Here is a 16317-nt window from a genome sequence, read left to right on the forward strand (position 1 = left end):
TGTCTGTGGTTCGCAGTGGTAAATCGTAGTCCCCATTGTTGTGTTTAATTATCTATCTTATTCATATTATATTTTACATGATAAAACTCAAAACATTTTCTGCATGAGTCTATTTTTTTTAGCATTGGTTGCAGATTTAGAGCTACAGGTAATACAAGCTGTAAATTACCATTCAACATATTTTAAAGACAGAATAATAACTAATCCTAGTGAATAAACTATTTAGAATTCAAACTATGAAGGTAGTTAAAGGTCTGATGGATTACAAACGTTTGTGTGTGCAATATTGAAGCGGGACTATGGTGTTATGTATGGAGCCACAGCAGCAGCGGCGGAGAGTGAAAGTAGCGCCTTCATATGGACACGCAGGGTGTTGCAAAACTTACTGCAGAAGTGCAGTGGGAACATAATGTCCACCTTCCCACCGTCTCCACTGTAAAACAACACAAGGCTCATGAAAACATGGGCAGATCCTGTTTGTTGTGTAAAGTTCATTATATAAAATTTATTTTTAATGACAATATCAATGCAAATATAGCACTACAGTGATTTCCAAGGTACACCGTATCTTACCATATCAATATAGTATGGCACTCATATAATGGCCACTGTTTTAGAAGACACACAAAACCAACAGTTCCTGTAAACTATTTTGGAAATGATACCTAGGGTTCCATATCAGTCTGTGAAAAGGAATCATAGTAAGGTGATTTACTTGGAGTTGGGCACAATAGTCAGTATCATTGGGACATTTTCAGTGTAAGGAATCTCTGCATGCATTGCACTTGCCCATTTCCTTCTACCTGACCTGTGTTTGTTTGAAACCTGGACCCTCAAACACGAGCAGGTGGGAATTAAAACAAAAGGCTAAGCAGTGACTCTCAAACATTTAGATAGGTCTTCTTTTCACTGGATGTACTGTACTGTACAGCTTGGTGCTAACTATCATAAAACGACAACAACCAAGAGACATTCAAGTGCCTTAATACTATTACAGAAAGGCTCACTCTTCAAGGTACAAACTTCATTTCACGTGGCTTTCAGAAAAAGAAAAAACATTTTTTAACAATAACCACTATATTAATAATGTTTCTTATGGTAACACGGTGTGGTTGAATGAACAACACCAGTAGTTCAAGATAGCAGCAAAGTATTCAAAATGTCAAGACAACGAGCTGTTGAAATCTGTACACAAATGAAAATGAATGTAGAAAAAAGGGGTATAAATAAAACAATAACACAGCTTAAAGGGAGTCTTGCATAAATTTAAATAAACAACTGTTGGACCATGCCTTTCTTCATAGGGCTTACTGTTTATTAGGCGAACTATAAGTAATGCATGGACTGGCTGCAGCAGATAAAGTACTTAATTCTTTTAGAAAAAACAAGTGAACAAAGTTATGTTTATACAGTATATGCTACATAATATGTATTGATTACAAGTATGAAAATGGAAATAATTGCTACATTTTCAATACAGTTGTACATATCTATTTACAGTACATTAGGGTTTAATTTTTCCAAAGAGTATACCATGTTTTGTGCAGATTGTTCCAGCATTCTGTTTGAGGTGATCAATACTCACAGTCTTATCAGTTGCACCATATTGTACAGTCTGTGATGATGGGTGTCAGTGCTTGTTTTTCTGTGTGGTGGAACAATCACTAATGTGCAACTGTGGATAAGCATGGGTAATGAAGTTTTTGTACCATTGATCTGTATCTATATTTGGCTGGACTGCACACAGTATGTGCCTTCTTTCGCATCACCTTTTCCAACGATATACCCCCAGGCGATATATTCATCTCTTTATACAACCACGTGTTATCATAGTGAAGATCTGCTGTATGTAAAAGTCTGACATGATCATCTCTACACATATTCTTTTACAATGCTGTATGTCTATTGTGACATGCAGAGAATGACACAGTAAATATGACTTATTCAAGTCTTAGATATGTATGTTAGGCTAGTTGACACAAGTTTTTAATTATGTTGCTCCAGCGTCCGGAGCATATTGCTATAAAATTGCAGAAACGTTGAGAAAGTAAATAGATTTACATTACAAATATGCAAACAGATACAGTAGGTAGCTTTTACTCCTCAGTGATGATTATTTGCATCTACAATGACAATCTATTGATACCAAGACATCTCATAAGCATTCACGATTTCAAGAAACACTTCAACAACTTATCAAGGAGTCTCGCCTTTTCTCATCCGCAGAGTAGTTTCTATGCAAGTTGGACACAACTTTGTGTTGGAGAAAATATATGATCCCTTTATGTCTCAAGTAGTCAGGAGGAAATTTGGCAACACCAATTTGAGAAAACATCCCACCCCTTATTACGATGGCATCTTCATTTTGTGGCAATACTGGCGTTTTGTGGCAAAAAAATCATTGGCAATTAGAACACATTGAGAAGGACATAGTACAGAGCAAGTAGAAATCACCCAGGTAAGAGATTCATTTAGTCTGATTGTAATACGTCCTTTCTTCACCTCTTTTAACAGCCTTTTTTTTGTTTTATTATTATTTTTATTTTTTTACCAAATGAGTTCAAAGTCTTCAATAACCTTCATTAATCAGTTTCTCACGCAATAAGAGCAAAACTCTCTCGCTCATCTGTGGTTATTGTATGTTCCAGTTACTAAACCCATTGAACTCTTCTCTCTCATCAATTGTTCAGCCATCTTCAACTCATCTCTCTTCGGCGCTGTACTCGCAGGCCTTGTCTTTCCAACTCAGATAGCTGTGTCCCACACGACGGCCTGCGGCCTCTGGCAGGGTGGCGTGCCAGTCTTACGAGGCTCAGGTGTCCGTCTCCAGCTAGGGAGGATGGGCATGCTGTCCTGCTTGCACAGGCTTTTGTCAGGGCGCCTGTGGGCCTTGATCTCTTTGCACAGGCAGCGTTTACGCTCGATGACTTCCAGCAGCTTACCGTCTCTCTGGCTCTGCGCTGCGGACAGGGTGGTGCCCCCGCTGACAGGAGGCTGTCCCTGTGCCAGCTGGGCGAGCTGCTGGAACTGCAACTGCAGATGGTGCTGTTGCTGAAGCTGCTGGAGCTGTTGCTTTAACTGCAGCTGCTGCTGGTGGAGCTGAAGCTGCTGCTGCTGCCGAGACACACTGGGACTGCTGGGACTGCAGGGCACTTGAGGCTGGGCCAGACCATGCAGCTGAACACAACAGAAAATATGAGTGAATTCATGTAGTATTTTTTTATATTATAGTATTTCAATTTCTATAAAACCTGCATTGTCACTGCAGTGTTGTCTGCAGTACAACCAATTCTAGCACATGTAGAATAAAACTGCAGTTCCTCTGGACAGCCACGAGGATGCAGCGCTGCTTCATCTATTACAGGCTGAGGGAGGGTCAACCAGCCGCATGAAGACAGGCGCTGCAGCACGCTCAAACTGCGTCAGCACTTGCTATGCAGCCAGAATCTGGGGAAAATGTGCTGCTGGAAGACTGCAGCTCATCACTTCAAAACATAGTACAACATTTTCTCTCATCCACTATTCTCTCTCATTTCCTGATTACATATCAGCCTACGTCATATACCTTTGCAGCTCTTATTCTTTTGAGGTAGGCCAAAGCCTTATTCTGCTCAGTGGGCATATCTAACAGCTATAAATAGATCTGCAGAAGCACTGTCTCTAGCAGGAGGGGAAGCAATAATGAGACCAATATTAATGTTACTCCCAAATCTACCATGAATGAAGTTAATAAGAGTCTAACGTTATATGGCTGGGTGCTATATATTAACCTGATTCAGGGCTTCTCGTGCTGGTAGGCTGCTCTGTCTCTGGACGTCTCCTCCACCCACCTGTCTCACTCCAGCAGCAGAGGAGGAGCGGCCCAGCCGCCCCACTTCTGTAAAAAAAAAAGGAGAAAAGATTTACACTGTGTGCCTGCTAATGAGAACACGGGGATACAACTTTTCATTATAACACAGATAGCTGTGAATGTCGAACTACACTCATGTGAGTTGAGACAGAGCTTTTGTACATTGTGTGCTCATTATACTTTAAGCTACCAGAAAATTGTAAACTAACCTTGTACTGATGAACAATGGAGGACATTTACACTGACATTTGTTCCTGTATCACTTTGTCAATGTTCGACTGTCAGCTGGATAACTCATATTATCTTGTAAACAGATTTCCATTCAATTTATTGTAACAAGAAAACATAATTAAATTTAGGTGGATCCTAATCTGTAATTTCCAGTATTCAACAATTATTGTTTATCCAGACTTAAGCACAATATGATCCTGATATGATCCAAAATATTTTCATTGTTAAAAAACATTAAAGTGTAACACTAAAGTGATGTAATTAAATTAAACTGAAATGTGATTGCAGACAGCATTGGTGGGGTTTGCACTCTGTCTCTCTCTGACTGCATTATCCTGTAATATCACTTCACCTCACCGGCAACATAAATTGCACTCTGTCTGTCCATATACTTAGCTCATACAACTACAACACAATTTATTTATTAAGTGTTTAATACAATTATGTTTGTCACAATGTACATTGTAACCACCATAAAAATGGGGCCATTAATATATGTGTGCAGAGATGTGGGCCTGTTTATGGAAGACTTATTTTATTGGCTCTGCTTCAAGGTAAGTATTGCACTGATTCTCAAGGTAAGCAGCAAGCCTTTGTTTCTAGGGAAAGGCCTTGAGTGCAGATGAAAAGAGGCTGACAAAGAGAGACAGAGCTTCAAGGCTAACTTCAGTGCAAGAGGATGCAATGAAGGCAGAGCTGTTAGCTTTCTGTGACAGTCAGAGGAGAGGAGAGGATGTAGTCTCTGATTCTTCCAAGTTTAAGAGCTACACCACAACAGAGCCAGCAGAAGAATCCCCATGTAAATCCGCTGCCATTCCTTTCGAAATAGGATGTTGTGGTTAGAGGCTATGACTAAAAGATTATGAACAATAAGTGTTTACTAACCTCCATTGCGACAGGCAGGAAAAGTCTGGCAGGGAAGAGGCAGACCAACTCTGGGCAGGGCTCTGAAACCCGGGCTGCTGTCCACACCAGCCAGAGACTCACTGTGACCGAGCGCCCTGCTGGTGGCACCGCTGAAGTGGACTGGGATGCCAGAGTGGCCTCCTCGAGACCCCATGCCAAGGTCCTCCTTATCCATCCTTAGTAAGGCATCAGCACTGCCATTCCACGCACGCCCCTCGTCCTCTGAGACATGGGAAGGAACAGAATGAATATTTCAAAGGGTATTTAACTTAACATTCCTTCAAAAGCCTGATTTCTTTTCAACACAGGATCAACATTCTGTATTCAAAATGACTTCTGACTTACTCTCTGTCTCTCTGCTCCCATGGCTGAAGGACAATTTCCTCTGCATAGGCCAGTAAGATCCCTCATCTGCAGCTAAGCTGGCACTGCTGTCCCAGGGCATGAAGCCAACTTTAGAATGGTGGGAGGAAGACCCTCCGTTGCTCTTGATTGCCCCCTCACCTACACCAGTAAGACTTGAGGGCTGTTGCAGGGACGGCGTGTGAGAGCTTCCTCGCAGGCTCTCGTAAGCCGGCGGTCTCCGGAAGCCACCGGAGGGGTAGGTCCACAGCAGGGGGCTGTCCGAGGAGGGAGGCTTGTACGCTGGCAGGCCGTGAGGAGTGTGAGAGCGAAGATGAGGGCGTGAATGAGGACGCTGGGATGAGGACAATGGCGTAGGGGTTGAGCTGGTGCTGCTTTTAGACGTGGAGGGGATGTGATCCAACTGTAGGGAGTAGGGCCCTCCGTCCCTATCTCGATCCCTGTCCCTGTCCCTGTCTCTTTCTCTTTCTCTGTCCCTGTCCCTGTCCCTGTCCCTGTCCTTATCCCTATCTCTGTCCCTGTCTTTCTCCCTGTCCCTGTCTCTACCCCTATCCCTATCTCGGTCCCTGTCTCTGTCCCTGTCTCTGTCCCTATCTTTGTCTCGGTCCCTGTCCCTGTCCTTGTCCCTGTCCCTGTCCCTGTCCCTGTCCTTATCCCTCTCTCCTTTATCAGACTTCAAGAGGAAGCTAACAGACTTGCCCTCCCTGCCTGTACTTGAGGTTTGGGTCTGGACTGTGGCCTGGTTCTGAGAACTGCTCTTGAGTGGAGCAGGAGAGTCTCCTCTCTCTGGCTTGCGATAGTGGTGGTAGTGTGAGGGGCGATGGTGAGGGTGGTGGTGGTGATGGGAGAAAGGGGAGGTGGATTTGGAGGAGGGCGGCAAAGGTGTGGAGTGGCTCCTGGCTCTCAGTCCGGGAGCAGGGCCCAACTGGGCCTCCCTGCTGTGTTTGTCCTGCTGGGATGCACTTCCTCCCGACGACTCCTTGGAGCCTGACAGTGACGAGGGAACATTCGAACAAGTTGAGGAGGAGGTGCTGGCTTGAGTTGTCACGCTGGATGTTTGAGTTCCCATTTTAGCAGACGCAGACTTGTTTTGCACCCCGACCCCGCTGGAGGCTGCTGCTGGCTGTGGGAAGGCAAGCAGCGGGGGCCGGTGTTGTAGAAGATTGGGGAAAGGGGCTGGGATCTTCGTGTTGGACTCGGACTCAGATTTAGTCCCTTGCAGCAGATAGGGAGTAGGAGCTCGTGGAGTGTGCGGACTGGTGGAGAGGACCTGGGGGACAGGGGTGGAGGATGCAGAGGAAGGCAGAGGAGACGAATGGGAGATTGACACGGTAGCTTTGGATTTGGAGTAGGAAGGAGAGGAAGAGGAGGGGCGTGGCAGAGAGGAGGCGCTGTTGGAGGAGGAAGGGGTGACATGGAAGTGTTTAGAGGTTTTCAGTTTCTCATGTTTGGTAGGGTGGTGTCTCTGGGACTCTCTGTCCTCTTGCAGCGGGTATTTCATCTCCTCATAGATGGCCTCACTCTGATCTGAGTCAGAGTCAGGCGTGGTGGCCACAGGTGTGACAGGATGGGGGGTGGCTGTCTGGGTGTCTCTAGTGAACACTTGGCCCACCATCTCTATATAGACTGGCTCATCATCCCCGTCCCCTGTCTGAATCTGAGAGTCTGCTGCCTGGAAAGGCAAGGATGTGGCAGAAGGAGGCACTCGTGGGGGGAGAGGGTCAAAGGAAAGCTGGGTGCTGGGACTTCTCTTGGGCTTTAAAGGAGGCACCTTCTTTCCTCCGAGCTCTCCGGAGTCAGACTTCTTCATGGCTGTTGGAGAAATAAAAATGCATGTGAAGATACAAGATAATTTTCTTTGTGGAATATGCACCTGAAAACACACTTCTTACCATTTTTCTTCTCTGAGTGTTTTGTCTGTGAGTGAGAGGACGTGAGAGATGGCGGCGTGTCAAAAGGTCCTCTGCCGTCAGTGGATGAGGCGCTGAGGCGAGTGCTGGGGTGACGTTTGGGTTTGGCTGGGGGGCAGCGGCCACAGTGATGGGATTGGGTGTCAGAGTAATCTCCGTTTTCCAGACCTGTATCCCCAGCACCTACAGCGTGGCAGGACTGCGAGCGCGGCGCCATGGCCGAGGCACAAGAGTGAGGGGACAGGTCCTGGGAGGCCGGCATGGTCATGAAACCCATCCGGAAGTGCCGGCGGAAAGAAGCCAAGTCTCTGACTTTGCCAACAGTGGCTGAGGGATCGTTTTGATTGGAGCTGCAGTTTGGAAACGGGGTTGGGAAAGTGTGGATAGAAGAAAATATTGAAGCATGAAGGAATCATAGTTAAGTGCAAAAACATTCATGTACCAGCCTTTATAGTGACCTCCCTCTTTCCTCACTCTCTCTCTTTGGTCTTCAAAGATTGCCTTTGCAATAAAGAAATGCCTGCAGGGCTTTCACTGCAAAAGGAAAGCCCTGGAGGATCCTCTATCTTTCGCATTCAGATATCTTTCCATCTGAATTCCTCCACATCTGCTTCCTCCTCAAACACATTCAATTAGGAAATCAATTCCCCTGTCAAAAACAAAGTACTCGAAGTGTACACTGCACTGCTGGAATTCCCTTTTTCTTTATATCTTTATATCCTCAGCCCACATCTACTCTCATGCAAAAAGCATTTAATCTGTTTCCATGGGAACAGTTGTGACTTTCATGTATTTGATAGTTTGTCTTTGAAATCATCAATGATACGAGCTCCTGTGCAACAATAAATGAAAATGACAAAGAGGAAAATCAGACAAAATAATGGTGGAATTGCATTCTTTCTTTTGGCGAACTGTGAAATACTTTAATTGAATGTTAAATGTATTATGTGCCTTTTTTTTTCCATTACCACCATGGGATCCAGATGCTTATTATCTTTTATTATATTGCATTTGCCTTTTTTACAGTTTCCAAAAAGCAAAACATATTTAAAGCTTTTAAATAAATACACCACAGAACCTCAAATTAGGTAAACTATTTTTAAACTGTAAACCAAATTTGCTGACAGTTTGAAGTCGAGCACAGTTCAGGCATCAGTGTCAGCGCTTCAAGTTGTTGAGCTAAAACTGTGAGCTGAGTTCGCCAACGCCTTACAAAATGGCTTCTGATAACCCTTTCTCTGCTTAAGAGATAAGTGCTGCAATGGTGTGGTGTCTCCAGGGGTGTTGCGCTGCCTCACCTCACAGCAAAACAAGATAAATTCTTGGCCTTTAAGCTAACTTCAATCAATTAACGTTGAATTACTTTTCCCTGTGCAATGTACTTTTCATTAACAAGACTATTGTGAAGCTACTGTACTTACGCAAAAATGTCACAGGAGAGGAAAAAAAAGCCTTCAAACATACCATCACAAGGAGAATATAGATTTGAGAATGTATTGCAGCAATGCGGGAAGAAATCACAGCTACATCAGGCTGATTCTTATTCCAGGTTTGTGTTGATCAGATCAGTCACAGGGAGCACATCTGGATATCCACATCTGTGTGTACACGTTCGAGGCTTTGAGAAATTGTGTTTCTGAGTGTGTAATTAAACAGCTCAAATGCATGATTATTCTGTGTGTAAGTGATTCATTATAGTACATAATGGCGACACATGACTACGGGTCACGCAGCGCTCTTTTAGATCAGTTGCCATCCCTGTGAGGCAGTGAAGCACAGGAGAAGACAATTGGAGCTTACAATTTGCCGTCAACATTGCAAGCAGCAGAAGCAGAACTGAGGCTGCTCATCACCGAGAACACAGAGGCTCCTATTTGCTTTTCCATCAAATATCAGTGTGAGGCAGCGCACGTGTGTCTGAATATGTGTTTTTATGTGTGCGTGGTGCGGCAACAAAGTGTGCTTGCATCTGCACAAGAATGTTTGTGCCCTTGAAAGCCTGTGGAGATTTACTTGTGACTCCTCACAATCGGCACAGATACTACAGGGCCAAAATTAGCCCAGAGCAGAGGTTGAGCAGCTCCTTCTGTTTTTTTCTTCTTCATAAAGCAGAAGAAGCTCTCTTCAAACCAAGACCAAACCCTCAGCTGTACAAAAAAGTATCTGGACTCTCACTTCTCTATTTGCTTCTCTTTCTTTGTGTGCCTAATCAACTGGCACTTAAAGCAGACGTTTGGCAAATAACATAAATATAAGATATGAAGATATAAGATAATATTTTGGTTAGGTATGCACTCACATACCAGGATTTTGGCTCTGGTTATTTTGCTCATATTGTGCAAAGCTGAACAAGAGTAAATTTAAACATTTAGCTGTTAGGTACTTTTGCTCTGTTTTATGCTCTTAGATGCTTGTGTAAACAAGAAGATGCACTTATGTCTTCTTGTGACTAGTAGTTCTCTTGAATACATATGTTGAATACACTTATTGTAAGTCGCTTTGTACAGAATGTACCAGTTGGCAAAATATGACAAATATATATTAAAATGATATATATATATATATATATATATATATATATATATATATATATGTATATATGTATATATATATAATACAAAAAAGGAACAACTAAATTTATGTCTATAAGTCGGACTGTTTCTGTAAATTGTAAACAATAATATATTAGTGCAATGGTGCAGAGTGCAAATATGCTGAATTAAATAACTGAGATGTATTATTATTTACCAGGCTTTATGAAGATGATATTTTCCTAAAATGTTCAACCATTCCTTTAATTCCACATTTTCTACAGTAAGAACAGTGTATTTGGCTCTGGTGCACTGTTTAACTGAAAATCCGTACTATACAATGTATTGAGCCTTGATAATTCAGGACAGTGTAGTAGCTCTTGTTAATTACTGGTTATGATCTGATGGCTTTTTTAATCATAAATAGAGGTTAATCAGTAATATTTCAAGGAGTCTTTCTCCTCCTGTCTTGCTTTGTCCAATCTCCAAATTTCCGAATTTATCTGTCTGCATGAATCTGAAGTACCTCCAAATCATTTTTAACAAGTGTTACAGTTCACTCAAGAGCAAAAATGCCAACGCTCATCGCTGCTGATCTGTCGCCTTTTGAAAGACACCTTTGGCAGATTTATCTATGGACCGACCCTTGAATACCTCCTCCTCCTCCTCAGAGTGCGAGATATTCCCAAAAGCTTTTAAGACTGTGGTAATAAAGCTTCTACTGAAGAAATCCAGTTTAGATAATTCTGCCCCTAGCAGCTACTGTCCTATTTCTAATTTACCTTTTTGGGGCAGAGTTTAAGAGTGGGTTATGTTTAAACAGCTGAATGAGATAATCTGTAAAAAAACATTTTTGAGAACATCCAATCTGGTTTGAGGGCAAATCAGAGCAGTTAAGTTGTGTCATGTTAAAGTTTCTGATGGGTTAAGGTTGAGCAGCTGACACTGAGTGTGTAGCTGTCCTCATTCTGTTGAACCTTACTGACATATTTGACACAATACACGACACTTTAATTGATTGCCTTAAGTTATGGGCTGTCTCTAGCGTAGTTTTTAACTAATATGATTTCTCAGGATTACATAAAAAGTTAAACTGCTTTTTGGTATGACTCAAAACAATAAAGCACAAGTCTACTGATGCTTCTAAGAGTATGATTGTAGTATTTGCCAGCCTGTGACACACACACAGGCACCCCAGTAGGTGCCCCTATAGCAACCAAACTAAAATAAGTTCCCCATTTATCTTTATCGTCACTGCTTGTCCACAATGAATAACCACACAGACAAGAATTTATTAAAGCGTCTGCAAAAAGAAAATACTTATCTTTGTCTGCCTGAATGTCAAGTCTTCTTTGACTTTAACTTTCAAGTGTTTTACTCATGTGACAAAGACTGTTTTTCTTTGTTGATGAGGACAAGCTGACAGAATGAGGAATACATTCACATTTGGTTGCCATGAGAGCTGAAATAAATTGTGTTCATAACTAAACTGAATGAGCTGAAATCATTCAGAACATGTTTTTTAAGGCCTGAACGTGCTTTGAACCATGCGCGTAAGATGTTACAAAGGCCTCTCTTCTCTGGGTTTGATACATCTATAAAAGGGACGTAACAGCGAAGTGAATCTTGGACTGATTCCCTGTTTATCTCAATATATTGTTGGCAATTCAAGAGTGATTCAGATTCAGGTCAATGAGTTGATGCAACTGAATATATATCAAAATAGAGATTTTGATTGTAAAGATGCTCTTGTAGTGTCTCTGTTTAAAATCTTACCTTTGTTTCAACCAAACAATACCCAAAACATGTATCTATTCCACATGGTCCCATATTCATTAGGACATCAGGTTAGCTCAGCGTGAGTAACATTCAGACCACTGCCAACCAGGCGTCAGTAAATTCATACATCCATACAGGAAAAATGTTATAAAGAAAACTGAAGTCATGACTTTGGGCCCAAAGACACACTTTGTCTGTTTTGTCCTTATTCTCAGGAAGAAGTTGCATTGTCTCAAATCTGCATTTTCCCATTACAAATAATAATACAAAACTCAGAGACACTCTCTCACTCACTACAAATACATTTTAGCTCTTCACTTCAAGCCTGTAAAGCCAACAGAGACCTCCTCTTAAACACTGAGAAGACTGACAGTTGGCCTTGGACTACATCTGGAGAACCAAGACAGACTAGTGGTCATAAAACAGTTTAGAAACATTTAATGAATTTCATTCCAGAAATTTTAAAAAGATTACATTAATGATTAATTTAAAGCAAAAATGTTTCCATAACAAGACCTCTGCGTAAGTGAAAACTAAATAAAAAAACAGGTGAATGCAAACATGTTTTTTTGTGTTTTTTTATATCTGTATCTTCCATTATTCCACCGTTTATTAACCTTTAATTAACTGTACAGCCAATTTATTTTCCAAATTCCATTGTTTACTAAAACAATAATCTAGCCATAATTTGATTTACATTATAAATCCCTATGTCATTTAAAAACATTTGATAATCTTTTCATTTGTCTCTTATTCATCCCTCTTTGTCGAATTGCCGAACTGAATATCAATTAGTGAATTGCTTTAAAGGGATTTGCAGAGCTGTTTTTAATCTATATATATATATATATATATCTGCATACACAATGGTACACCCATACGAGTCCATCACACTGGCCTCATCATTTTGTGCAAGAATAAATAAAACCTCAGCAGGCAGCAGGGTTTTTGTCACGAGGGGGAAAAGTCTGTCGGCCTGTATTAGCGGCATAAGAAACTCTATTTTTAAAAATCATATTGAAACTCACCTATTTACATTTCACTTTCTCCACAGCCGTCTCTGCTTTATAAAATGTGATATCTCTCCTGAGGGCCTTGAGATTTCAAACTGTCTACCAGTGCCCTTCATACTTTTTCCTGTGTCCCTCCTCCTCTCCCCCTGCCTCCCTCACTCCCGTCAGCTCTGCAGTCGGTGCCCGTCCTGCCTCCAGTCCATTTGGTTTCCATCCTTTCCTCCCTGTGTGGTTTCATCCCCTGACCCTGCTCTGTTCGCAATCATCACTGGTCATGTCCCGCTTCTCACCTCTGCTGCTCTGGCAAAAGCTCAGCTCTGCTTTCATCGCTCATCATGTTTCGCTGTCCTACTTGCTGCCCTACACCTCCACTGGCCTGATGCTGCCATGGCGTTGATCTCTGCTGCCAACACGAGGGCCTCCAATTACTGCTGTGAGTCAGAAAGAGGTGGACGACGCTTCTAAATGAACTGAGTTGTTGTCCTTGATGTTCCCCCTCTCCACTGCGAATTTGGTGAATTATAGGTGACTCACATTTTAGTGGTACATCTCTACTCGGTCTCCGAAACACACATCATATACACGAGATCACTCCCTAACGGGCTCTTTTCAAAACAATACAGTTACAAACAAACCGGGTTCAGAGTGTGATGCTGTTGTTTGCCCACTTTTGTAATAAATTACAATAATCACACAAGATGAATTGTTATCATTATCATTATTACTATTATTCATATTATTGACAAGACCAGCATTTAGTCTGTGTTGTTATTGCTTTTCACTTCAGCTGGAAGACATTCGAAAAGAGAAGCTGGACCTGATGCATCAGCAGCTAACTGTGTTGTAATGGTGGAGAAATTAGAGCCCTGAACACACACACACACACACACACACACACACACACACACACACACACACACACTGCACCTTATTAAACAACAACTCTTAAATCCCACTGAAACAGTGCTGGCACGTCGTAGTATTCAGATTCTAACTACCAATACAACAATCTCCATTTTAAGTTATTTGATATGTCATCAAATTAAAGTATAAAAGATTAGATTGTTAATATGAATGAGTCGGTGTTAAAGTAGCACTTTACTGTTGTGGCTGGTGGAGGTTGGGTTGTTGGTCAGGGGCTGTTTAGTTCTATGATTCCTAACCCGTGTGTCAGGCCACCTCCAGAGGGTCACAAGATAAATTTGAAAGGGTGAAATATGATTAATGAAGCTACATGAATTTAGGTTGATTTCTTCTCTCTAACCTTAATAGCTTTTTGTGACATACTGGATAATGTGACCTCTTTGGGCCTTGAACAGTTGATCAAATTGAACTATCTGAGAAGTTTAGAGAGAGACGTTTTTTGGCGGAACTGCTTACAACTTGTAGGCATCTGAAACATGACAAAGGAGCCCAAACTAAGCACTTCTGTTAGGGGTCACAGACAAAAATATTAGGAACCACTGGTTTAGTCCATTTTAGCTGTAGCTGCTGGATAAATGGATTGTAGTGGAGTACAACTAAACGGTGGCATGAATTGGAAATAAGTGCATCAAAAACTGTACTTTGGTGCAGTGCTTGAATAAATGTTTTTACTTCCTTTCCACTGCTGCTGGCAAGCTGAGCTTCAAGGACCAAACTCCCTATTGTTACTCTTCCATACACATCACAACAGGCAAGGTTTTCCAATTCATTGCTTTGTTTGAACTGTACAGGATTTTGTACATGACATATATGTTTTTGGCAAGCTACACACTGTTTCTGTCTTCTTTGATTCATCAACCAAACTTTCATCTTTGAATTCTTCTTGCTTCAGAGGAAAAAAAAAAAAAAAAAAAAAAAACCTTAAAGGGGGTGAATGACCGACTTGCATATGACACATTGCTGTGAATGAAAACAAATGGTCTGTCTAAAGCTTAAAGGTTAAAACCTCTGATGAAAGTATGTGGAGGCAAAATAATCCCATGTGAATGAAGACAAATTAGGCAACAACTCTATTTAATTTTCTTTTTCATCAGTTTTGGCCGCCTTTCGCCCTGTGACATTTCAGATGGCATTATAGTTTATCTCATCTACAGAACATATTAAGTTCATTATGAAGTTCTGCTATGCAAATTTGTCCAAGACTCTTCAGGCGAACCCCTGTGACTTCATGAACTGTGCTTGGAATTAAGATTTTGAAACTAAACTCATTCATGCTGGCTAAGAGGTTTATATCCCTACTGAACTGAACCCTAATGTAATCCCATATATGCAAAGCTCCTGTGAGCTCATCCTCTCACCTCTTTTTACTTCCCTCTTGGTCCCTCTGCCTCCAGTCCAAACGGCTCTTACGATACAGCAGGTTCATGTCGCTGCGGGGTCGCTCCTCCTCGCAGCCTATCACAGCGCAGTGTAGCCGCTTGCTTCGCCTCTCTATGTCACGCAGGAAATGCTCGACTGCCACATCCTGGGCAGAGCCAGAGCTCATGGTATAGAAGAAGACTCGGGAGAACAGGACGTATGTCGCAGGCAGCCTCCTCCAATTCACCTAAACAAGAAGAAACAAGAGCAATGTTTGAGCTCATTAATCATTAAAACAACATGTTTCACAGCTTCCCAGCCTACTTGCAAGCTGACAAGATTGACGGGGATTACTTCGAGATGTGGCGACAAACAATGAAATCCAAATAATCAAACCCAAATTACTGTCAGAAGTTTTCAGAAAGTCATAGCTTGTCATGCTCACCGTGAACAATCCTGCCCATTACTCCAACTGGCAGCCTTCAGAGCAGAGACACAGTGATGCATGATGATGGAGGTTGCAATTTTGTTTACCCCAACCTCTAGTGTATCACATGAAAACTATTTATACTTTCATTATCCAGTTATGAATATTTAAGTAAGCATGGTAACTCAGCTGTAGAGCGTCTCTGGCTGCAGGCCCCGGGATGGCCTAGCTAAGCCTGTCTGCTAGCCAGACAGTAATGGGGTTTGTCATATGTGGCGCATGCACAGCTTCATACTCACGCTCACCAAGAGAAGCCAGGCCTGTTGTGGGGCAGATATCTGAGGGCCCAACGGTGTTTTCACGTTGGAGAATGTGAGTGTGCAACGCAATTGGCTAAGAAAAGCGCAGCTGTCAGCTGATGCATGTTTCCAGTGTTTTTCCATCATAAATAGCAACAGAGTATGACTGTTTCTTTTGGTGGTGGACAGCATTATCATTGGTGCTTCTGGCATCAGTTTGCCTGAGTTTGAGTTGAACCGCATTGTTGGTGCACAAAACTGGCTCAGTCACTTCATATGAGATGCATTAAGTTAAGCTTCATGTATTGCATTTCCAAAATTGTTGGTTTGTAATTTGAATGGCTCGTATTGCCAGGTCTTCTGTCTCACAAAGCAGGAAACAGTTAAATGTCATAAAACAAATGTTACATGTTCTCAACATGTTACAATGAAAGTGAATCTAATTTGTCTGAATTTTAATTTAATTAGCTCTTAATTGATTAAAGATGCAAGCAGCATGAAAAGGGCAGGGAAAAATACATTTACACTTTCCATGCTCTTCAAATTCTGTACATATTCAGGTCCAGTTAAACCATAATCACCACCAACTGCACAACATCTTTACTGTAAGAACAATATCTCAACCATCTCTCCCTATAACGACAAAAAAAAACACAGTGGGAGCATCAGGCACCGTCACCTGGTCCAGGCGGCATGTTGAGCCGAGTAGCTGTGTGTGATTCTTT

The 16317-nt window shown here is 42.0% G+C and overlaps 1 protein-coding gene across 1 annotated transcript in view; it reads right to left on the reverse strand.

The window, feature by feature from the left end:
* Window positions 1-523: 523 nt before the first annotated feature.
* Window positions 524-16317, reverse strand: part of LOC137876574 (neuronal tyrosine-phosphorylated phosphoinositide-3-kinase adapter 1) — a 29368-nt gene continuing 13574 nt past the window's right edge. The window contains exons 2-7 of the mRNA XM_068716273.1: window positions 14866-15113; window positions 7243-7610; window positions 5333-7162; window positions 4967-5209; window positions 3771-3877; window positions 524-3177 (exon numbers count right to left, since the gene is read on the reverse strand). Of these exons, the coding sequence (XP_068572374.1) occupies window positions 2746-3177; window positions 3771-3877; window positions 4967-5209; window positions 5333-7162; window positions 7243-7610; window positions 14866-15053 (3168 nt within the window). The 5' untranslated portion in view covers window positions 15054-15113 and the 3' untranslated portion in view covers window positions 524-2745. The remainder of the gene's footprint in view (window positions 3178-3770; window positions 3878-4966; window positions 5210-5332; window positions 7163-7242; window positions 7611-14865; window positions 15114-16317) is intronic.

The sequence above is a fragment of the Cebidichthys violaceus genome, unplaced genomic scaffold, assembly GCF_023349555.1.
Source record: "Cebidichthys violaceus isolate CVI_PGR_0920_01 unplaced genomic scaffold, fCebVio1.0.p SCAF_20, whole genome shotgun sequence".
NCBI classification, from domain to species: domain Eukaryota; kingdom Metazoa; phylum Chordata; class Actinopteri; order Perciformes; family Stichaeidae; genus Cebidichthys; species Cebidichthys violaceus.